Source organism: Rhamphochromis longiceps, linkage group LG18 (genome assembly GCF_057381845.1).
Source record: "Rhamphochromis longiceps isolate RC_006_pf linkage group LG18, R_longiceps_female_GT1.1, whole genome shotgun sequence".
Lineage (NCBI taxonomy): Eukaryota > Metazoa > Chordata > Actinopteri > Cichliformes > Cichlidae > Rhamphochromis > Rhamphochromis longiceps.
In genome coordinates, this window is record NC_140574.1 from 24,673,346 (window position 1) to 24,698,541 (window position 25,196).

At 40.1% G+C, this 25,196-nt stretch overlaps 1 protein-coding gene across 6 annotated transcripts in view; it reads left to right on the forward strand.

The window, feature by feature from the left end:
- Nucleotides 1-232: 232 nt before the first annotated feature.
- The window catches only part of st3gal3b (ST3 beta-galactoside alpha-2,3-sialyltransferase 3b), a 39,243-nt gene continuing 14,279 nt past the window's right edge, over nt 233-25,196 (forward strand). The window contains exons 1-10 of one of the 6 annotated variants that reach the window (XM_085390419.1): nt 233-400; nt 3,027-3,174; nt 8,515-8,601; nt 9,064-9,105; nt 10,315-10,357; nt 11,605-11,697; nt 14,958-15,052; nt 19,986-20,049; nt 20,146-20,241; nt 21,008-21,194. In XM_085390419.1, the coding sequence (XP_085246545.1) occupies nt 3,066-3,174; nt 8,515-8,601; nt 9,064-9,105; nt 10,315-10,357; nt 11,605-11,697; nt 14,958-15,052; nt 19,986-20,049; nt 20,146-20,241; nt 21,008-21,194 (816 nt within the window). In that variant the 5' untranslated portion in view covers nt 233-400; nt 3,027-3,065. Of the gene's footprint in view, nt 401-443; nt 790-876; nt 1,382-3,026; nt 3,175-8,514; nt 8,602-9,063; nt 9,106-10,314; nt 10,358-11,604; nt 11,698-14,957; nt 15,053-19,985; nt 20,050-20,145; nt 20,242-21,007; nt 21,195-25,196 lie in introns of those variants that run through there. The other 5 variants (XM_085390417.1, XM_085390418.1, XM_085390420.1 and 2 more) reach the window with 5 other exon arrangements.

Sequence of the window (25,196 nt, forward strand, 5' to 3'; positions counted from 1 at the left end):
GTTTCTGATGGCACAGATTTCTGCCCATACAACTGATCGTCTCATTATCTGTGTCTAATCGAGTAAGACAGGATTGACTGAAGGAGAATGTTCTCCTCAAAGGCTTCCTACAAAATCCTCCTAAAGGGAAAACAAAAATGGCTTCAAGTCAACTAATACTAATCCTCCCAACTGTGGGATCAAAACATACTCCCCAATTAAAGCTGTGCTGGCCAAGCACATAGCATTACACTAACAGGACAGGCAGGACAACATGCTCTGTACGTTACAGGATCTCTATTATTGCTGCAGAACAAGGACGGTTCGTGTATATGTGAGCTATTGATGGAAACCCAGCTACAACAGTAATACAACAGCAGAAAAGCAAAGAGAAGCACCACGTGAAGATCCACATGAAAAGGTGCATTCATCCTGGCCCTACTAAAACAGGAAGCGGGGGCATCGTAATTCACTGAAAGCCTCATGTGACCGTTGCAGGCAAACTGTGTTGCTGTGGACAAGCAAGCCGCTGTTGATCACCATCATGTTGATGGAGGGAGTGCGTTTTTCTTTAGTCACTCTTGATGCACACTAGAGCCCGGGGAGGCAGGGAGCTCTCCTGTCTCAGCAGCCACACACACACACAGACTCGAGCCGTTCGTCTTCTGCTTACTGATCCACTGACTTTCGCAGATTTTATCAAGATGGCTTGGAGAGGAGGGAGAACACTGTCATTTTATCGGCCAAACCTCTGTTTATTCTAAGAGAGGTACTGTTTCTCACGGGGGGACTCGGAAGGAAACAGAAAAGGTAAAGACTAAATTTATAACAGTCCGCTGGGAATGGCAATGAGACGTGGCTAAACCGTGTTTTCTTTATTCGGCTGTGATCGCGGTGGGTAATTCAGCCAAACTGGTAGTCTCTCATTCTACCACCAACAGCTGTATTATCGCAGTATTGTACTGCGGGCTCTGGCATACTCGCTGTTGTTATGAGCCTTTTTATCCGTACTGCCTCCGTGGACCGTTTCACCAAGCTCGCTGTTGTACCTCAAAAATGTCTGGAGCAGCGCCGCGCTAAACTGTAGGCCTGCCGACAGGATGAAGGCAAAACTCCCCCTGTGCCAACGCAGCGTTGTTAGCATAACGAGTGGCTAGCCGAGGCTACAATAGCTAGCCGTTCATGTCATCCGTCGTCTTTTCCACAGCTCTCTCTCACTCTCTCTCAGTAAATATCTGGGTAATCATTTGCTACGACGACGTCAGGGTAAGCGGACTTGACTAAGGCAAACCCTTGTTAAAACGGCCGTTTTATGAAAGACTGGGACACAACTTTTGACCACTCAAAGTTCCGTTATGTTTGTTCTTGCTAGCCAAGGACCTCCCTGCGGTCTCAGCTGAAGGTAGGCGAATAACGTGACTTACACCTGAATATAGAGACCTGACCTTAAATGTGGCCTCTGATACAACACTTTAGGAACCGTGTGTATGAAATGAGCAGTGGGGTGAGGTGAGGTGAGCGACTGTTGCTTCTAGACTTGTACCCTGTGATACCTTCCAACCGCCTCGGGTTCGTTTCTGCTGCAGCGGTTACCCTTTTCGGCCTACCTACCTACTCTTTATTTTTATTATGTTTAAATCTTTTTTCTTTTAAAATTAGGTGTCTGCGTTTTGTTTGCGAGTCTGTAGTCAAAGGCACCGACCGAGGAGTGTGTCTGCCTAACTGTCTATTGGGCAAACTTTTCACAGATTGCAGGCAACAACAAAACTGGATGAATAAGTTCATTTTTACGCGAGATGGTCAGCGCAGTGTCAACAACTGCGCAGGTTGGTGCTTGCGTTTTAAATATAGAGGACAACATCTGTTGGCTCATGCATATTATTAACTTTTTTCTTTTTTTTTTGTTAAAGTGTCAGGCAGAGGGATTACTCTTTTCTGTGCTCAGCTGTGCTTCGCCACCTCCCTGTGCTAAAGCTGCTGAGTCCTTCTCGGCAGTTTGCCTTCAATTTCCAGGATCAGAGACAGTCCACTTGATATTTGATATCAATATTTTGAAGCATGTCAGATCTGAGAATTTCTGCAGCATGCTTTTTCAGCAGGGTCTCCTCATATTTTAATTTTTTTTATTTATATATTTTTTAAATAATGGATTGCATTTATATAGCGCTTTTCTAGGCACCCAAAGACCGAACTAAAATCTCCAATGGTGTCAGGGGTTGAAAGAGTCTGTAGACAACAGACCTGTATTTAGCAGTTTGTTCCAATCAGGGACAAGGTCACACAGATCACTGACTGGGTTGTTTTGTCTTCTGCCAGGTAACCTCTAGACTGCATAATTCACTGCATTATGGCATGTTGATTCACGTTTGTTTGCCTGAGGCAAGTAGATCGAGGTTAACTGAGCTATAACGGTGACTAAATACAGCAGTAACTTAGTTTTTGTTCGTTTTAAACAGGGAGCCCAGATTATGAGCGCTCTGCAGGTGTCAAACCATGAACACAGGGCGTGGGGTTTCCTGTTAAACTGTAGAAAAAGTTTGCTGGAGTGAGGGCTTTAGCAGCACATGCTGATACATTTCAGTATTGCTGTACTCATGTCTTAAAGACGTGCTAAAAAACAAAATGACTTCTTCTGCCTCTCAGTTATTGTAACTTCTTGCATTTGGAATTCTTGTCAAGGTTCCCTGCATGAATCAAATCAATGTGTTTTTCTTCTTCTTATTTTTAGTGACTTTTATTTTCCTGTTGTAACCAACAGAAGAGATCAACAATCACAACTCTGTAGAGTTAAATGAGAAATTTAAGATCTGTCTTGATAAAACTACCTTTCATCCCACACATTTGACCTAAAAAAAACATTTTTACCCTCTTTTTTCTTCTTATCTTTCTTGCCAGCCGATCTTTTGCTATGCCTCATTTTCCCCCTCCTCTAATCACTGTGTTTTGATTGTATCAGTTTTTTTTTTTTTTTCTTGTGCTGCTGACAGATTTCTTTAGTCTTTACAGATGTGTAAATAAAATATCCCACTCTCCTCCTGTGATTCCAGGTGATGACCTGAATAGTGCCATGTGAATGACTGAAGACAATGAAGCCTGCACACAAGCTGCTGTTCATCCTGTGCCCCATGCTGGTCCTGGGCTTTATTTACTACTCCTCCGGGAAGCTGCATCTACCCATGTGGGGACAGAAGTCTCGTAAGTGACATCTCCAGTATGACTAACATTTATTCCATCACCTCATCGTCCATCTGTCATAGCTGTTCGAAACATTGCATGTTTTATCTGTTTTTAGAGAGAGCAAGTCTTTTTTATTTTTTATTTTTTTTAAATCTGTTTTTCTGTCTGCTTCTCTGCGCTCACTGTCAGCTAGTTGCACGCTCATTTTTTTGTTTTTCTTATTTATTTGATAGGCCAGAAGGCCAAGCTTTGTGTTTATGTCTCAAAACTTGTGTGTTTGTGATGTGAAAGTTAGTTTTTCATTTACTTCAGAGGAGCACTGAATGTGGAGGGGACATTTTAATTGGATCTGCTTGTACATCAAGTATAAAAGCAGTGGACACACCCATGTGGATTGTCTCAGAAATGGATATTTAACTGCCTCCACCTAGACTACAGTTTTAAAAAACAAAACAAACTTTGTGTACAACTGATCAAGTGACCTCACCCCTTTTCCTTTATGCTTTTGACATGAGGCTGGCAGTTAGTTTCACAGTACGACTGCACCGGCCACTGAAACTGAAAATTAGTTAGTTAAAATTAGCACATAATAATGTAGACAGAGAGCACACCTGCTGGGTGTTGGTCATGAGTAGGCATTTGTAAATTGAATTGTATTTATTTAGAGAAGTAATGATGAAAACCAATTTCTGTTTGGCTAAGTGCTTAACAACCAACTTGTTAAAGCCCCTGGCCTCTCCAAAACACAGCTGTTTGTGTCCAGCAGAGGGGGCTAGAAGATTTCTGGTAGAAAGTTGGAAGTTTTCTGAAGAAGGGTTTCTCAGGGAGCAGTGTTTTGACACAGAAACCACAAGTGTAAGTTTTTTCCAGTTAGTTTGCAGCTCTTTATCATTACAAGCTATTAACTGATGCACTCTGCTTTTATTCCCATCAAGATAAAACTGTTTACCTCAATAATTGATCCCATTAACTAACTACAGTGCAGCAAACTGCTTAAAAACCCTGTAGCAGAAGTGAGAGAATAATCTTTTTACTTCCTTCGTCTTTTTTTTTTTTTTTTTTTTAACTTATCACCATTCCCCAGAATTGCCCTCCTAAAGAAATGGTGAGTAACAAAAAGGGCATCAGGTTTTCCCCTGACATTTGTGCCATGTTTTTAGCCATGCAGCTAAATTTGTTTTTGTACTGATTCCAAAAGGAAAGTGTTTCAGTAGGAAGCCACGCATAGATTCTGTTCACATTTTTCATACATTATGACCTAATTTCTTGCCTTGCCCTCATTGTTTTAACTTGGCCTTGTTTGTTCTTGGATCACTCAGCACTCTCACTATCAATGTCTTGTCCGTGAATCATTGATGATACAACCTTTTTTTTGTTTTGTTTTTTTAATGGTCTGAACCTTGTTTGGTACCTCTGCTTTTCTTTTTTTAAGTTTGTCTAGTTGCCATGTGACGGTGGCTAACTCCCTGAGTCCAAATATGACTTAAAAGTAATAACTTTAAATAAAAGTAAAAAACTCATCTCTCTTATGTTGCATTACTGACAGATCACGTGATCAGTCAATGGTCCTGGTTGTCACAGTGCTTTTTGCTCCCTCTTTTTTAACCAGGCTCTTGTGTTCTGTTGCAACATCTCACATTTTCTTGAAATTCAACATTCATCATCTTAAAGTGTGAAATACAAAGGCGTTCAGCTTTGTACAGTTACCTTTGTAGGTTTGAAATTGTACAGCAGCAGTGTCCTCTAATAGGTTACATATAAGGGTGCATGATGTGAAGAGAGTGAACACACTTCAGCAGCACACCAAAAGAAGATTGCAGGGGGAAATATTGGCTTTCCGTAGTGCTGTGATACCAGATGTTTGGCTTAAAGAAGGTCAAAGGGGAAAGAAGAACATGTGGCTTGTCCCTCCCGCCCTCTGGCCTGGTCAGCTAAGCTGTGCTGTCGCAAGAGTGATCTCTCTCTTCACCATTATTGTCTTACAGTGCAGGGCTTAGTGCTCCAGGGGCAAGTGTTATATGTAGACTTGATTATAAACATCATTAATACCATCATTTATTTTGTTTGTTTATTGTACAGTGTCATGCATTCACTGATTTGTGGCATTGCTGTGCACTCTTTTTGGGATTTCAGCTGGGAAATACTGGGAAATTTTTATTGGTTACATTTGTTTACATTTATTAAGAATCTGTTCGTTTACCAGTTTGCCTCTGGTGTTTTGACCGTGGGAATTTGAAATCAAAGTGAAGGCTGGTTTTGAACATGGGTGTATGATCATTGTATTCAATTTCTTTTTATGTCAGCTCATGTGCTTCTATTGTGAGATGGTTTCTAGTCGGTATTTTAACACGCTTCTTCAGCTGAGGTGGAGCCTGTACTGGTAATTGAGGTTCATAAAGCAGGGAAAGATTTTCCTTGTCTGGTTTCACTTATCCAAGCATGCACGATCCCTAAGTGGTCACATAATGGTGTATTTAACTTAGTAAGTCAGCACAGAGCTGTTCTACCTAGTTATGCATGCAAAAATATAAAAAAAAGCATATAGGCAACCACAAGCAGAAGGGTGGATTGGCAAAGAGAGCAGCATATTTGACAAACCAGGACACAAATACAATCTGAGAAATATTAGAAATGTTATTCGTATATTAGAAGAATACAGAAACATTAAAGGCTTAATAAACATATTAAAAAGGACTGTATGAATATATGTTGTGTGCTTTGTGTGATCAGTAAGACTGGAAAAGCGCTGAGGTCTATCTGAAACCAGGAAGGAAATGAAAAGGTTTTCTGTTAAGACTGTCAGTGTCACAGCCCTAATGGCAAGAGATAGTGAGGTCTAACTGCTATTTATACCTATGTGTTCTGTTACATAATAATTTGCAAGCATTTTAGCTGTATTTTTTTTTTTTTCAGTTCCAATTCCAGACAAGGTAAAGAACTTAAAAAAAAACCCCATATCAAACAGCAGGCCTATTTCTAAACTCTTTGTTTTGCATATGTCAGAGAAGCGCAAGGCTTGCGTGTTCTATCTTGGGAATTTGTATTAAAGGTTATAAAACAGTAAAATGGCATTTGATAGCACATCTAGCGATTACAAAGTAAAATAATAAAGCTGCTCCCATAAATTTGTAATACTCAATAACTGCACAAAGGTTAATGATGGCTTGCAAGTAATACTTATGTTCACAAAATAGTTCATTAGGTGGTAGTTTTGTACACGTGGATCTGTTTACTTGAGCGTCACCTTCATCAGAGCAGGTTAGGTCTGCAGCAGAGCCAGTAACCATAGCTTTATCACCTTGTTATGCTTGTAATTGTGGCGCTCTGTGGAAATCCAAAAGTTTGTGTCCTCTGTTTGAATTCTTGTATCTGTTCTTGCAGCAGTGGGGTTGATTTAGTCTCTTAGAGGAGGTACATTGCTGCCTGTCCAGAAAATGGCACAGAGGGTACCCAGATTATCCCTGATGGATAACGGGTTATTCAAATACCCCTTCTTCACCACAGCCTCCAAAGTGTCCAGTTTGCAGCCAATCACAGAGCCAGCTGTGCTAATCACTTTGTGTAGTCTGCTTAAGCCATCAGCTCTGATGCCGCTCCCCTTACAGACTACCGCAAAGTACACTGCACTCACCACAGCTGAGTGCTAGAAAATGTTCATTTGCTCAGGTATTTTTTTTACCCATCCTGTCCCGGGATAGACACAGGTCTGTAGACTTCAGAAGGAAGAGCACGGCTATCACTAACACATCCAAGTTCCAACCACTCCACAGTGCATTTCTGTGGATACCATCGGCAGGCATTGTACTGACCGTCTGAACAGAGACATCAGTCCCCTGTGGAAATCCTATACTGCACACCACCAAACCAGTCTCGCACATCGCCACCTGTCATGTAGTCTGTAATGAATGAGATGGTGGACACGTTCACTGACATTTCCTAACATTTATTTCTCAATAGCAGTGGCTGAGTAGTCTTAAATGCACTTGAGAAAACAAAGAAGCTGTTACTATATAGATGGGAGTAAGCGCCCATCCATTCCCCAACGTAGTCAGTATGCAGACTGCAGAGGGTCAGCATGACATTTTACACTCAGTTGTCCACCTGTTTTCTAACAGGAATTCAAAAGAGACTGTCCCTCTAAGAGTGTTCATGCTAAACTTATCTCAATTTTATGGATAATCTACTTACAGCCAACTTTGTTTTCAAGCTTACCAACAGCAGGGTCACTTATTATTGGGTTCCTTGCTAGTAACAAAAACACTACTTTAGGGTGCTAAATCACACTTGAAATTAACGTCTGTAGGGTGAGAAAAGAATGTGTACAGCACCAACTGAGCTGCTAACAGTTTCTCTGTAATTGCGGTAGCCAACATGCCACAGCTTTTAATCCAGATTACTTAAAGCCTAAACTCCATTAGATGAATTGAAAATGTTGTCTTGAATTTAACCCTGTTTGTCCGAGGCATTCATAAGAATTTCTTTAAACTTTGCTCACAAATCTGTAAACCCATGCACTCACCTGTTCAATATAAAATTAATCACTACACATGTAGTAGATGTGGTCAAGAAGAATTCAAACTGAGCATCAGAATGGAGAAGAGAGGTGAACGTGGCAGTTCAGATGGCAAAAGGCAGTCCAGTATATTTATTTTAAAATGGGATTCTCTCTGTCACTCTCAGTGCTTCATTAACATTGAGCTCAACAGCAGCTCAAAGAGCATGCTCTAAATATCCCCAGCTTGATTTTCAGCCTCAGAGATCAACTTCTCTTGTCTCAGCGCTATAGTGATACACCTATACAGTTTCAGCCGGAACAGAGCCTGAAATTCACTAATTGGCGAGTCTGAACAGTCGTGAAAGGCAGCAGCTCGGTTTTGCATACAGCCTGTTTCGTAAAAGAAAACATTTCTGCGCAGCAGTTTACTTCTGTTTGGTTGAAAACCTTGTTAAAGGTCCTCAGACTTTATCTGATCTGCCAAACAGATTGAAATCACTTTTCTGTAAGAGGAAGAAATGTGAAAGTATATTAAAGTCAAAGTGATCTTCACTGCAGGCTTATCAATATTGCAAGCCCCGTCTTTAAAGTAAACTTCCTTAAAACCTATTTATATTCTTATCTATATTCCGTGTAAGCCACTACTGAAGGACCGGGTTATATTTCCGTTTCCTTTCATTTCTGTCGCTGCCTCTTGTTTGTGCGCATCTGTTCTTGTTTGTGGCCACTGTTGTCTTTTCTGCTGAAGTAAAAGCATTTATTAATATATATTTAGGACCTTGTATATTGGTTGTTTGGTTAATAGTTGCCTTCACAGCTTTATCCTCATGATCTTATTTCAGTTTAACCCCTTTTGTTTACAGACAAAGATGCAGAAGAGCCGACTCTAGCCCAGACTAGAGCCCACAGTAGAGCCCAGACTAAAGGTGCTGAAGTGAAAAGAATTACAGGTAGAGGCACTGGGACTCTGCCCACATATACTGGGTTACAGTTATGAAGCATTTTTTTTCTATTTCTCTTTTTTTTTGTTCTTAATGGTTGAGTTGTTGAGGGGTTTAAATATAAATATCTGCTAACTTCACATCGCTTTCCATAACCCTTTTTTATGTCTCAAAACGGTTTTAAACCGTTTGTGCTTATTCATTCATCATACTCTCAATGTTCCAGTGTCCAAACGGTCATATAACCACAATGGAGTCTTGCTTTTAATTTTCTACTTCACTGGGCTTTCTGTCTTTTGAATAAAGATTGGAATTCACAGTCATAATTCAGCCCACTGGGATTAAAGCCACTAACCCCTCCTCTTTCTTACTCCGTAACTTCTGACATTTCTACTTGGCTTTATTTTCAAGTCCAATGCTGCCATGACAGAATGACTTCAAAAGGTGCTAACTGACCCTTTTCTGTTTCAGAGTTGGAAATGGACAACAACGTGGGACAAATAGTAGGCTCAGGTACAGCTGCAGCCCCCCCAGCCCAAACTTTTACCCATCATTGTTGTCCCAGACACCATTTTAAAGAAAACCCTGGGAACCAACAGCCCTGTTAGGTTGGGAAACACGTGGCATTTTCAAAGAAGTCAGAGAGCTTTGTTTGCTTTTTCCAGTCTGATCTATTCCTGACAAAAAAAGTACTTTGATTTTAGAAGTATCTTTGCTAAATTGATGAAACACTCATAACAACTGCAGGGGAAATGAACATGTGCTCAGCCATCATTCTCTTATGAAGGACAATACAACACTGCCCTCTGTTGTCTCAGTTTGGTAACAAACAGCAGTGAAACGGTCTGCATGAATTTTGGTGGTGTAAAGGAATTTTGGTGTAAAGGGTTAGAAGACGTAAGATTTACTTACTGCAGGTTAAGATAAACCACTAAGTTGCTTTGACTCTGCCCTCTGGCTGCTATTCTACAGATGTGTCACCCATCTTGGCTGCTAAGGCTAAGTTCCCTTCCTCCTAGGCAGTGCTTGGATCCTTCCCTTTCAAACTGTCAGACATTCCCATTACCCTTTTTCTTTATCTTTATTTTCTTTTATTCTCCAGCTTCTCTTTGACAAGATCCACAACTGCAGGTGTAATGCTGCACTATTCCTAATTTCCTCCATGCTAATGTAGTTACAGATTTTTATTTATTTATGTTTTTGGCCAGAAATGATCATAGCAAGTATTTTGCAGACCCAATCAGCTTTATTGCAAAGAGTCGGCCTGCAATGGAAACAAAGCTCCCATTTCACCTTAAATATGTTCCTCCTGGTTTTCTGTGCTCTCTCTCTCTTTTCTACCTCAACGCTTCACTAGGCACCTACTGGCTGTCCCTTTGGTTGTCCATAGGTGATCTCTGACTTGTTTTTCTAACTTTTATTTTAAACTCAACAGATTGTTTTGGCTGGCTTCTCCCTAACCTTGCTTGTTTGTCACAAGTCCTTGATCCTAATGCTTATGTTTACATCTGCCATATTGTTTCCCCCGTGAAAGCCACACAGGTTGTTTACAACTACAGCTGCTGAGCTGTTAGTTGAATAGCTGGATGACTGCATTAAGATGCCATACCTTTGTTGTTGTTCTGTTTTTGTTTTTTGTTTTTTTTTTTCTTAAATCAAAGTGGTTTGTGGGCTCTTGTGGTGATGGATAATTTCCATTTCTTTTTCCATCTCTGTCCCCAGTGTATGATAAGCAGGGCTTTCTGCTACAGCTGGACACAAAATTGTGAGTACATCTCTTTCTAGTAAACACTTATGTCATCTATTATAACACATTTAGCTATTCTCCATCATCGTTTGCCACATTACACATGATGGATTCCCAAAACCGAATTCCCTTTTAGACTTTGACTCCATTAATTCAGCCGTGTTTTACATCTGTTATCACAGAATACTGCAGTCAGGCTTGATCAATGGGAAAACACGAAACATGAAAATGTAAACGTTTGGCTAATTAATCTAGCCTTATTTCTTTCCCCCTCCCCCCTCCTCTTTTTAAATAAACACACAGTGTAGGAAACACAGATGGTGACACGAGCACAGATACGATAGGTGGTCTGAGTAATAACTTTTGAAACAAGTGTGACTTGAGATGTAGGTCAGTTAGTGTTTTGTGTTTAGACTGGCTGTGGTTTGTCAGAGTAAGAACATGTTACAATAGATCATTATGCAGCTGTCATTGTGTCACTGTGTTTGTTGATGTGTGTATAATTCCCTGAATTGGTTTGACACATTGGCTCTAAACCACCATGGCAAGGTCCTTTTCTCTGGCCCTACGTTACCGCACAGGAATGAATGAGATGCTGCCATCACAGTCCACATCCACTGCAACCATAATGTCAGCACATGCTTTAAAGTGGAATTCACACGGGATCACTTCATGTAATGCAGCCGCTTTCTTTATTTTATTGCAATTCATCTTGTAGCTCAGAATTAGTTTTGTGACTCGGGTCATATCTTAATGCGGGGTAGGCAAACTGATGGAAATACCCCAGAGATTTTAATTCCACTCTACTGCAAGTGATTGAAGAGGATTGAAATAAAGTCTGTTAGCATAGATGAGCTTCAGATTATGTGCAAGAAGGCCCCAGTCAAACAGTTTCTCCAGCCAACTTTGATTTTTGGACCTCACATAGTGCAAAGACACGGGCCCCCCTCTCTTTTCCCGTTGTTTATTTGAAGTAGAATCATGGCATACATCACATTATTAATGATCCTGGTAGTAATCGGGAGGTTCAAGCTTTACCACTGCCAGCATGATTATTTAAACAAGGCTTCTCTGCTTCGTCTTGCCACACACACAGGTGATATGCTGACTTGTTGCTGAGTTCCCAGCTAATTCCACAGCCCCATCTCTCCTGCAGATTGTTTGTCAAACAAAGTTTTTGAAGCTTTGAATTTGTCATTTTAATTGGCAATCAGTTATCACGATGTGTCTAATTAAGCTCTCGCTTTCTTCTTTTTAATGTACAGATCGCAGGAGTTAGAATACAAGTATGGCAACCTCAGCGAAGGAGTGTGCAAGCCAGGATATGCAGCAGCTAAGATGGCCACCATCTATCCTAAGTGAGACATTTCTTTTGGACTTTTTTTTTGCATGTGAAGAACTAACTTTTAATGCAAAATCAAGATCTTTACGCATAGATAATGTTAACTGGATGTCAGCAAGAGAAAAGCTTTTACTCAAGCATGCAAACTTGCATGATGTCACTCCTCAAACCAACTAGGCCTTAAGGGTTTTGAGTCAGTAACAGAGAAGCCCCTACATTCCTATCCAGTCTCCCCCAGTTTCAATCATGTTTCTATCATCTTCTCCCCACCACAAAACCTCAACTGTGTCCTTGTGATCCCCCATTACACAAAAGAACTTTTGTCGCCTGAGTAGAAGGTCTCACATCACTTCCCTATCGTGTTAAAGAGCCTTAGAGGCGTTCTGCGAACGCCACCAACCAGCTTCCTGCCTTGACTCATCAAGGGGTCTCTAATACCCAGCCTACACAGTCTATACAATCCCCAACAGTCCTCCTGATGTCATTGGTTCTTTTGATTTTTCACTGTCTCCACTTTGTCGTCCGTTTCAGCTCAGTCTATTGGACATTGTCCTTTTAGCGTTCTTGCGCAAGGGTAGTTTTCATGTTGCTAAATAATAGGCTGTGACACTAAAGTAACTACTTGACCTAGCTATTGGGCAAAGGAATATATTGAACCTCCTTTATGTATCGCCTGAAGCACCAAGTTTTAAACTTTAAATTAAAAGTAGTAGTATTTAATGGAGTCTATTAAAGGTATATGACCTACAGTGGCTCCAAATGCTCTAAATAACACTATCAGCTGCCCTGTGGACTATAAAGTGCAACTTTTTAAAAAAAAATAAGATGGACAAAGCACTTTGTGCCACTGCCCTCTACCTATATGAGAGGCTATGATTTAGCAATGTCCTCCCTGGTAATGACTTCCTCTCATCAGCCGCACGTGTCGGATCAAAGTTCTGTTCAACACAGAAAACCCCTGGGAGCCCACTGATTACTACCACCTTCAACCCAGTCTCTCACAGGTCAATAAGCACAATTAATGCTGCACTTAGTATAAGTTTGTCTGTATGCTCATTTGTATAAATAAGTGTAAGTGTACAGCCAAATGTACACAGTTGTGCTGTGTGTGTGTGTGTTTGGTCGTGATTTGTCTCCTGTGTGGAAGGGAAGTCGGCTGTTTAACATCTTATCTGTTAGCGTTCTTTATTTCTGCCTGCTTTGTACATTTACCATTAAAATATTCTCGTTAACAGTTTGTGTGAATTGGTGTGGACGACAGTTCGACAGTTAAAGAAAACCTACTTAACCTCTAGCAGTGAGGTCCTATGGCTCTCCATCTAATCATCATCTGCTTCCTCCATGTTTGTCTTCTTCTGAAGCTCCTTGCCCTGCAGTCTCCAATTTATTTTACGCCCCTCCCCTCACCCTCTCCTTTCCCCCAAAACTGTTTGTATTAGAGCCCTAAATCAAGTGTTGGCAGTGAACTCGAAGTGGCACGGTTATGAAAATATTGCCTGTGAGAGATGGACCCAGCAAAGGAAATGAGCACAATGCATCCCTGCCTGTTGGCTGTTTTTGGGAGCCCTCACTACTTATTTAACAACAAGCAGCCCCCTGTCTCTCTGCTTGGTCAGGATGTCAGTGACTGACTGTTGGTCAGGGCTCACTGACTTGTAATGGTCCCGTGTTATTTATAGCCCCATGTGGCCTCAGAAGGCCCAGGTTTAATGAATCTCCATTTGTTTTGCCTGGACACAAGTCTCTGAGTGTGCATGCCCCTGTCAGGCGAGGTGAGTCAAGGTGGAGAGAGAGCCATACATAACTACCTCTAGTCGCTCGCTGGAGAATAATGAGGATTTCAAAGAATGATTACCGTGCTTGGAAGAGGCTGAAGCTTAACCGGAAGGTCTCCCAATAATGTCAGCCATGTTTGGTCATTGTGTCTCACATATTTCTTGTCAACCAGTGGCAGTGTTATGTTATGGGAACAAGTATTCAAGGGTCCTGCTGAGAAACAGAGGTGTAATCGAGCTTGTGAGTCTTTTCGTGCTTCCATAGTTTGAATGCTGTTTGTCGGCTGCAGGAGGAATAATTTACAGCTCTGTGTGTTTATTGGACAGGTGCATCAGCAAAATGCAACACTTATATTGCTGGTGGTCTAGTTCTAGGGAAGGGGTGCAATAAGCACTCTGTAATGTAATCTCTGTATTTCTTTAGAAATTAACTAAAGATGTACACCAGTTTGATAAATCTCCTTAACTTTGTCTTTTCTGTAGGGGTGTCACGATGCTTTTAAGTTAGACACAAAATGTTAGGCAGCTTGTTAAAGAACAGCACATCCATAGAGCTCCATCCATGTAAACATCAGAGGAGAAACGACACGAACGGCTCCTTGCTCCTTTTTCCCTCTTGCCTCGCATCCCTCGAGCTTGACAGAGGGTTATAAAAACACACATCCATCCCGAAGCTACACTTGCAGAAGTGGCTCATAACCCAGCGCTAGGGTCACAGGCGTTACTAAGAGGAAATGACTCCTTTTTGATATCGGAGCTGCAGTTAATCAAAGAGAGACACACACGCACACTTCTATAGCCACACAGGATAAGGAAGAGGCGATGGCGGAAGTAGCGGGTCGTGGGCCATTAAAAACATTGGCCACTGGGGTGTTTTTGACTATCAGGCCTAATTTGTTTTCTAATGGGACTGACATTTTGTTCTAGCCATTTCAACTGTGTATTCTGTCGTGGGTAAAAAACTTTTTTATCAACCCCTGAAGTTTTATCGTGTCTCTTCATTGAGAACAACATCCTCCACTCTAATTCAGTCTTGCTTCAGATCGTTAGAGGAAAAAAACATTGTGACATGAGTGTTGTTTCAGACAACCTCATGTGTCAGATGTGATTTAGGCCCTGGAGGAGAGGTTATGTTGACGGGTTATGCACTGCAACCTCTTAATTTCTATCACCTGCTTAGATTTGAGCTGTTGTGCTAAGGTGTGTGGAGGCTTTGCTCATTTTAGGAAGCTTTTACAGGGTGTGGGGATGCTAGGTTTAATGATGATGGGACATAAAAATTCAGTTATCACCTCCTTGGTAACATAAACTTTATTATCCCAAGTGTAGTGAGGATTACGAGAACCTGCCGGGATAGATTCAGCACACAATAAGTAATTGTTGAAAGTTTGTAACAGGAGCTGTTATACTAAGAATACTGGATATTACAGCATTGGTGTTTTTATCTTCTGTATCTCGGCTAATGAGAACCATCTCCACTTTTGTTTCATCTCTCTTACAGGTTTACGAAATTGGCGCCAATGTTTCTTGATCGAAACTTCAAACGGCTATCAAAAGTCAACAACTACTTACCTCCATTCGGCTTTAAAACGCAAGGTAAAGCCATTCATCACAGTTCACCCTCCACTAGTTTGTATGTTTATTGTGGATTATAGTAATTATATGTTCTGGGGTTTTAGAAGGAGTTGCCCATAAAAACAGAAAGAAGCTTCGAGATCCCGACTTTTTTTTTGTGTGTGTGGTTCATGCTTCTCTCATGTTTTCCCTGATGCATGTCAGTCCTTCATTAGACCATTGTCTTCTAAATATCTTCATTTCTAGCTCTACAAGTTTTGGTGTAATTTTCTATTTCTTTGTTTTGTGTGTGTGTGTGTGTGTGGGGGGGCAAAGCCACACAGGACAGCTATTTTCACATGTTTCCCCCCCCCTCTTTAAATTAGACACCAAGCTTAAGCCATAAAGATTGGTGGAGTGCTCATTTAAAGTAAGACTGAGCATGTGTTCGTTTGCCACTGTTACGTTTAGAGGTTGTGTGGGAGATTGATGCCTGATGTAGTGCAGTTTTGTGCCTGTAGTGCCTGGTATCTCAGATATGAGCCAACAAGCTTTGCGTGTTTTCAGTATTAATCAACATCATATTCTAGCTTGCCAATATTTTATTTTGTTCAGTAGAAGCAATGGCATTCTTTATTTATCGGGGTTTTATCACTTGGCTCCTCATACTGTTTGTACTTGGCTACAGTCAGTACATACCAACCAACAATTTCAAAATGTATCCTTAGAAGTTATTTTAACAGTTCAGACTGAATTTCCACTTGGTTTGTTTTGTATGAGTTGTTGAGAAAATCTGAGATCTAAGAAAAATAAGGCTCATTATTTCCTCTGTGACTTAAAGAATTTCTTTTTGCCATTTGTTGCAAAGTTTGTATTTTGGACATAATATATATAATATGGAAATAATGTATTTTTCCTTTGCATGTTTGTTTGTTGCATATTATTTTTGAAAAATGGATAATTATTAATAATTATAGTCTCCAAATAATAATGCAAGCACAGAGTGTTTACAAATTCCCAAAAGGGTTGCAGAAGTTCATTTACAATAGACACAAGAAACTGACAGAAATTATTTGGGGCTCCCAGGTCATGCTTTTAGCTCTGATGCTAATTGGTCTCATATCAACCTTTGTTTAGTTAAAGCTAATCTCCAACAACAGTCTTCTTTCTCTTGAAGGTGAAAAAATATGTAACTGGTCACTTTAATCACTTTGAGTGATTAAAGTCTTTTTGGAAGCAAGTCTTCTAACTTGCAGATGTAGATGGACAGTTAATTTGAGACCAAGCCCCTATAAATAGACTGGCACGTATAAAGTGCTTTTCTATTCGAAGCACTCGAAAGTCTTTTACTACAAGCCTCTTTCACCCAATCACAGGCAGTTTTTTTTTTTTCTATGCCGACCTGTCTCTCTGATGGATGCATCAGGACAACTTTAACATAATGCCCAAGGATACTTTGACATGCAGACTGGAGTGAAGGAAACCAACAACCTTCCGACTGACAGATGGCCAACTCTACCTTCTGAGCCATTGCCGGAGGTGGAGAGTGTGTCAAAACTGCACTCACCAAGCTGTAGTTATGGAATTGCCAATCAAATCCAAAATTTGACTCTACCTACATGGGTTCTCTCCCAGCACTCTAGCTAACAGTCCACAGACTTGGTTATTTACCTGGTGATTCTAAATTGTCTGTAGGTGTAAATGTGACTGAATGGTTGCTATCCCTAGGTTTTTGCCCTGAAATGGACTGGCAACCTGTCCAGGATGTACCCCACTTTTTGCCCCCTGACAGCTGGGAAAGTCTAGTACCTATACCCTGAAATTAAAGAATACTTGCTTTACTGCCTTCACAGCCAGCGAAGCACAACATGGTAATACTGGTAATGCTCTCACGGTATAACATTCATAAGTATAGGATAGATTTTTTTTAATTAATTAACTTTTTTAAGTATTCTCAGGCAGTCAGTCCAACCTCCGCAGACTTCTGTGTTTGTCGTAACCTTTCAAGTGATTTACATTTATTTGCTGGATGAACTCTATCTTGGGACCAGAAAATTTGATGTCTTCTAACACTCCAACGTTAGCATGTCCGCACACAGTGTTTGCACTTGTTAACTGACCTTAACACACTCCAGCACTTCAGATATCGAACAAGTACACAGTACCATGGGAACCTAAGAGATAACATTAATCTGTCTTCACTGGCATGCTCTGTCACATTTTCCAATACTTACAAGCAGAAGGTAAAGGGAATGTTACCTTTGTGCTCTGGCAAGTTCTCCACCGTCAATTAAACGTGTACTCATGTACACACACAGCCACGGCTATCAATAGAGCGCTCCCTGTGTGAGTGTTACACCTGGTTTCTGTTTTCTCCACGGACTGTGATGGCAGTGGGGTTTCCCTTTTAGTGGTATTCATGTGGAGAGATGATACGTGTGGATCTTGAATAGAACTCCACAAAGGATTCCAAATTGAGACCACGGAGTAGCGCTGGTGGGTGGGAGTTTTATTTTTACTTTTTATTCTGCCAAGAAGTATCTTTGGGACACATCAGCTATAGCCTGAAGAAGGAAAAGTAAACGTTAAGCTGCCCTGATTTGGTTTCCGGGGGGAATAAAGCTACACTGCCAGTGATCGCTCAAAATTCAGGATTAATTTAAATTTTAAATGAAAATCTTTTTAAATATCTTATTCCTGCAGTCTAAAGTGGACTTCTTTTTAAACTGTTAACAGACTGGAGGAATTTTGTGGTGTGAGGGTGTTGAACCATAAGTTTATAAATTCTTTGCAGTGCTATTTTTGGAGAACCTGTTGGGAGGAAAGGATGTGATTTGTTGTTAGTTGCTTCTGTACGTATCCATGCTTGTTTCCAGCTGTTATATTTAGTTTGGGGCATTAACTTTTTTTTTTGTGTATGTGTGTAGGGATGAACTTTTTGATCAGAGAAGCTAATCTATCTTTGCAAATACTGATCCAGGGTTAGAAAGCTACAGCAGACTATTTGAAAACTGTGTCCTCATCAGGCAGCTCCACAGTTTTACAAGTAAAGGAGTGATGTCCCTGCACTATTGATGCTGTTTTCATTCTCAGCATGTCCACCAAATGAAATCACACCGACCGTTATGCAACTTTACACTTAGTTAGGAGGAAGCACAATTAAGGCAGCCAGACTGTGAGCTGCTGCCAAAGACTTGAACACATCTCACATTTGCAGTCATTAGCAGTTTTTTTTTTTTTTCTTCTTTTTTTTCACAGTTGTTAACTAATTTATCAAGGATAGTGATACTTTATCTTTGTACTGCAGATAAATTTTTGGCCTTTTTGTTTTTTGCAATCATCTTTCTTTCATCACAGGATTTGTTGTAGTGTTTAGTCTCCACTCTTTCCAGCAAAGTGTCTGTGTTTATGTGTTATGTGATGCTTCTGCTATTCGCCGGTGTTGCCAGTAAAGATTTTTAACATTTCAAGAGTTCCACATTGGACTAATGTCTGCACTTGCAGCAATTTGTCTTTTGGCACTACCACAAGACATGCTTTGCTGAAAGGGTTTACCGCAGGTACTTAGAGCAATTAGCTTCCATGTTGTCCTCTGAAAGAGCACACTACCCATTGTGATTTTTCACTTTTCACCCGCTCGGATCCAGGTGTGGTCCTCGGCCTTGTGTTTATGCTGCTCAGGGTGATACTTGACGCCAGACATTGACACCACATCCAAACAATAAGCTGTGGCTCTGCTCGCCTCTCTTCACTAGGTTAATCATTAGGATTGTTAGACAGGGTGGATGGACTATAATATGTCTTACAACCTGGTTTGAGGCCCCAGTCTAAACGCTCAGTCTGCAAAAAGAGGCCAAGAGAAACAACAAGAGTGAGAGTAAAGGCAGACTGTGTGCTGCATTATGAATATAATAAATGAAATAGAATGCTATAAAATAATGCCAGACTTTTTGTGTGTCTTTTAAAAAAAATTTAAATGATGAAGATGCAAATTGAGGATTTTATTTATTTATTTTTTTTAAATCACAGCTGTTAAATCCACGTAGTTACAAATTCCTGCAAATGTAAGATGGAACAAAAATAGGTGCAACTCTAATGGAATCTGCACATTTGGGATGTTGAAGAAGATGAGTTATAAATATAAGAGGTCTAAAAATGGTCAGGAGGAAGAAATGCATGCAAGATCTAATGCTGGAGTCATAGCTCCAGCACAATAGTCCGTAGAACATGGCAGGAATGCACGCTATGGCTAAACATCGCCGTTTCTCAACCTGTGATCAGAGGGGTGCTAGCCATGCAAGGAGACTAGTACAACACCGGCCACTTAACCAGGAGAATGTGATTGTTTGAAAACAGCATTCCACTCTGAGTGCTTTTATGGCAGAGTTTTTACATACACACGCATACCATCCTTAACTCCGTATGGGTGTTTCTCTCAGATTCACTCCTCTCCAGAATACAACAGCTTCCCCTCCTGTAATCCCCATCACCACTATTCCTGAGGTTCACTGGTCACTCCTTATCTATGAGTGAATAAACGGAGGGTGGTGTTCTCTCTTCCTGTTTGAAGACCACCTAGATTGTTATATCTCGGGTGGTATGTTGAAATCTTTGGCAGTCTGTTTGGCCTTTAAAAGTGTGATTTCCCCCAGTTTGAGCTTTTCAAATATGTCATTTTCATTATTTGAGAACATCAACTCGTCTTTGGAGCTAAAGGGACGTTCTGAGCGCTTAAAGTGACTGACTCTGATGACAGAGCTCCATTTCTAGTGCCAGATTAGTAGATGGAGTATTTTAATGTTTGATACTTGGAGCATCATTCACTGCCGAGGTAAAAATTCTAAGCTTGGCAATGAATTTCACCCACATTTTGCATTTAATGTACTTGTGGATGAATTTTTAATGGGGATTTATTGTAGTATGGAGGTTCTGTCCTGTCTTTAAAATCCTGTTTTGTTTTCTTCTTTCTCTGCAGAGAGAATAATAGACAGCATTTTGACTATAACAAAAAATTACGGGCTGGGAGAGGAGCTTGACAGGTACCTGCACCCTACTCGTCAGCGTCAACATGAAGTCTCTTTTTGCTTCCTTGTTTCTTCTTAATATGACTAATGTCTGGCTGTCCTGCCTTCCAGTCTCAGCTGTAAACGATGCATCGTCGTGGGTAATGGTGGGATCTTATCCAACAAGTCTCTGGGGTCCCGAATAGACGAATACGATGTGGTGGTCAGGTAAGATACCAAAATAAAAGGGATTCTGTATAACAGCAGTGTTCTGTATAAGTTAAATAGTGTGAAGTTTTTTTTGGGGGGGGGGGGCTTGGACAGCTTGAATTTTTAGTTGAGGGGAAGAAAATGTCTTCTGCATCATCAACACGTGACCAAATAGGAATGCATGGTTGCTTCAGTGAGCTGGGAATCGGTATTGTGGAATATCGAGAAGTCTCTGCTCTGTTTTTTGTTATTTGGGGGGGACTCAGTAACATACTTTGTTATGACCTTTTGTTATGCATACTTTATACACTGCCTCCACCTGACATCAGAGCTCACTGCAGGCAGACGGGCATTCCCTGGAGTGGAGCGGACTGTGAACTCTCATCAGCCCACAGGCGAGCACAGCAGCCCACTATTCAACTAAACGAGCTAAAGATGAAAACGGGAAACTCCAAAATAAAACTGGATGTACTGTTACCTTTAGTGACTGTGTCTGAGAGCTCACTTAACATTCCACTCATTTCCAGAATGACTGTGGCTTACCCAGATGTTGTCAGATGTTAGCTCTTGTGATGAGGTTGCAAGCTGGGTTTTCCTCTGGCCAGTCTTTATGCATAGACCCAGCTTATGCTTCAGCTGAACCTTCATGTGGAGGTTTTGCTTTGTCTTTCTGTTTGCAGACGTGCTGTTTTATCTAAATATCGAAAATAATAATCCTGTGCTTTTCACTATGCTTTTCTTAAATTCCTGATTCCACCCTTTGTTGTCTTTCTTGCGTTGACAGGTTGAATGAAGCTCTAGTAAAAGGTTATGGAAAAGATGTAGGAACCAAAACCACCATAAGGATTACATATCCAGAGGGTGCGATCCAGAACCCAGAAAACTACGAACAAGACTCACTTTTTGTTCTATCTGCTTTCAAACCACTTGATTTCAAGTGGCTCAGACAAATGGTCTACAAGGAGAAAATGGTAAGGACATATTTGAAGGGGGGTGGGTTGTTTTGTTTTTTGGTGTTTTTTTTTTTTTGTTTGTTTGTTTTTGTTTTTTCTTCCAATGAATGAAGGTTGAAATCTTGAACTTACAAACACAAAACCTGGAAGATATTTGAACTACTTGAGTATTAAAATATAAATGGATCCAAAATGCAAGCAGTTTTCATAGAACAAGATTCCTGCTTATGCTTGCATTCACTTACATTCAAATTCAAATTTTTATTTGTCACGTACACAGTCATACACAGTACGATATGTAGTGAAATGCTTGGACAACTGCTCGTGACCTAAAGAAAACAAAAAAGGAAAAGGCTATGAATAAGATAGGAAATAAATATGAAAAATTAAAAAGGGTAAATTTAACTAGGAAGGAATAAAATATAAATTAAGGTTAAAAATGAAATAACTGTACAACAAAAATTAGAATGAAGGGTAAATTTAACTGGGAAAGAATAAGATAAAATATATAAATTAAAGTTGAAAATAAAATAACTGTACAACCAAATACACAATATAGAACTATATAAGAATGTATGAACTTACATTCCTCACTCTGTATTTGTTGGTTTGATCAGCACTCAGCTGAATTATTGCGCAACAATTTTGTCCTCCTTTGAACATCTATATCAGAGCAGTATAATCTATAATCACATCCTCCTGATTACCTTCTGTGGAAATCTAAACCACTTTGTAAAAGAATAAATAAGAATACACAGAACTATGCCATATACTAAATTAATATTAGGAATGTTTTAGATGAATGATATATTCTTCATTGTCGGTTAATACTTGTACAGCTGCTGTTATTGTGTATATATTTATTTAGATTTAGATTTCTTCATACATTCTTATATAGTTCTATATTGTGTATTGTGTATTTTGTTGTACAGTTATTTTATTTTCAACTTTAATTTATATATTTTATCTTATTCTTCCCAGTTAAATTTACCCTTCATTCTAATTTGTGTTGTACAGTTATTTCATTTTTAACCTTAATTTATATTTTATTCCTTCCTAGTTAAATTTACCCTTTTTAATTTTTCATATTTATTTCCTATCTTATTCATAGCCTTTCCTTTTTTGTTTTCTTTAGGTCACGAGCAGTTGTCCAAGCATTTCACTACATATCGTACTGTGTATGACTGTGTACGTGACAAATAAAATTTGAATTTGATTTAAATGCTTAATGTGGAAAGGACATTCAAGGAAAAATGACCTTATTTTTTCCCTTTGCTTTGCCATGTAACAAGCCTATCACATGTCCCATGGAATATTAGTATTGGCACAGTTAATTGACAGGTTATGAGTTGCCCTATTAATCTCACAGGGTCAGACTGAATGGCCCAATTGTGTCTACGTTATCTATGAAAGTATTACCGAACATGGCAGTCTTTTAATACCTCCTCTTCTCGTTTTGTCCTTTTGTTAGAAAAAAGCTCTCTTGGCACTTTCATTCTGTTCTTGTTGAGCAGTCTATAATATATCTTTGACTGGGATTATTTTGAATCCACTTAGCTTAAGGTCAAAGGGCCTGCCTCAAAGTATTTAAGGGAACATACTAGAGCCTCCCTTTCTTTTCCTTTTTTTTTTTTTCCCCCTTCCCCCCCCCCCCCCTTTTTTTTTTTTTTTTTTTTTTAAGTTGTAGCATGTTTTATATCTTTATGGATTTACATTATTGCTGAGTGCTTCTATAAAGCTCAACATATGCAGTGTTAAGCAAAACCAGTCCTCCCTCCTTCTGTGAGTGGAGGTCACAAATTCACCCATAAAGGGCAATAACTTGACTTGATTTTAAATTTGGACGATTTCCCCTTTAAGGCCATTCTGTGCACCGTTGCATCACTTCGAGCACTCTTCCTAGGTTTGAATCGCTCCCTGGCCACTTGCATGCACACTGAAATTTCAGTTGCCAAAACAGCAACACTTCCACTTGGAATTTCCAAAGTGGTGCTTATACACCACTTTGAAAATAGTCATTAGTTATTATTAATCCATGGCTTTCTTCCACAGTGTGCCTTTTATCGTGTCTCCCTGCCTGGTCTCACTTTGGGGGTTCTATTCTCTTTTATTGTAGGGTCTTTACCTTACAATACAAAGCGTCTTGAGGCAACTGTTGTTGAGATTTTGGCGCTGAATAAGTAAAATTTAAATGGATTTGTGAGAAAGGACAGACATACAGAGGTGTGAGTGGTTAGCATGCTTCTGGTCACACTACTGACCTTTGGGTTTGGACTCTGTGTGCTTTCTCTAAACTACAGTTTGGTGTTCAGGTCGTAGCTTTAGTGTCTGGCTCCAGTGATCATCCTCGACATGAAAGCTGCATCAGTTTGACACAGAAGTTGATGTTTGTCTGTGGTGAAATCTAAAAAGAGCACATGCAGGTGGTCATATTTGGATTTCCAGTGAGCAATCAAACTGTGAACACAGGAAGTGGTGCAAAGGTGCACACAGAGGTCTCCTGCGTGGGGAGGTGTGTTGAATTTAAAGCAGATGTTTGTTTGTGTGGGTTTTGGTTTTTTGTTGTTGTTAATGTTGGTGTTGTAAAACTCACATTTGTAATTTTATTAAAAATCAGAGTAGGGAGTGTATTTTTAAGCAGGCAGAATAATCATTTATTTTTGTTGTTTTGTTTTGTTTTGGAAAAAAAGTCTCATCAGAAAACACAGGATTTGGGAAACCTGCTTTATTTTCTGACACAGCCGAGTGAATTTCAGAGACCGTATCCCAGCTGGAATTTTTACAAGGTGGCTTTTGTCAAAATAGAAAGTCACAAGTGGGGAAAAAACAGAATAAGGGTGGGTGGGTGGGTGGGAATGGACAATACAGTTAGGGTATGGCATAACAAACTGAAACAAAGTAGTAGTGTGAATTTTGGTTAAAGGACAAAAGAAAATGGATAGGTGGAAAGGATAATGTCAAATGGAGTAAAGGGTTAACAGCTGAGGAAAGAGTGAGTAGTGGAAGTTGACGGTAAAATAAAATAAAACTGCTTTCTTGGCTGACTTATGGCGTCGTCAGCCTTTGATAGTGCCCAGATTTTTGTGGCGTGTCAGATGGAGAGGACAGTGAAAATGGCTGCCTGGATAATTGATCTGGCCCCCGGCGTCTGACTCAGTCCTCTTTGATCTGCTGAGGAAGGAGGAATGCAACTCATGCGTTAATTATCAGGAAACAGAAATATCATCAGTGTCTTCTGTTTTGAGGCTCGATGACAGCATGGCAGAATAAAACTGACACATGTGCAGACACCCATGTTTGACCTCCAGAAAACAGGAACATAATGGGACACGCTATTTATATGGCAGGAAATCGAATGCAATTCATCTGTACTGCTATTCTAAACAGTTTGCTCCATTTTTATTTTGGCAGCTTGTGCCCTTGAAACTCTTTCAGTGTAAAAGTAATCCATTAATGGATATCAGTGTAGTGAGGTGGTTTATAGAATTACAATCCAAAAAAAAAGCCCCTCTAACTGTTCAGGCTTGTTGCTAAGAGTCTACAGTCCTAGAATAGCAGAGTCGGTCAGTTGTGCAATCTGTCGGTTTAAACTGCTTTGGTCCAGATGTTAAATGGGCTGCCTTCCTCATTAGTGCTGACCGTTGCTCCCCGGTAAAGTCTCAGTGGTGGTAGGTGTTGTTATGACTGTAAGCCGATGTGTTTAGGGAATGCTTTAATTTGACACTAGTTTCGAAAGTTGTGTATAATAAGTAGCACGTCACGTTGGTTTAAATGATAAATGAACTGTCTGCAGCGAGCTTTTATGTGCTTATTTAAAAATGCATCACACAGGCATTTAATTTGTTTGCTCACATTAAACTATTTGGTAAGAAGATGCAGCATATACCTTTAGTGAAGCATGAAGCTGCTTGTGTTACTAGGAGAGCAATATCTGTTTGCTGTTGGATTTTCTGCCTTGGCAGCAACATGAAAGAAACCCGTCAAAAGACTGATATCCTGTCTTCATTGTATCTCATTCAC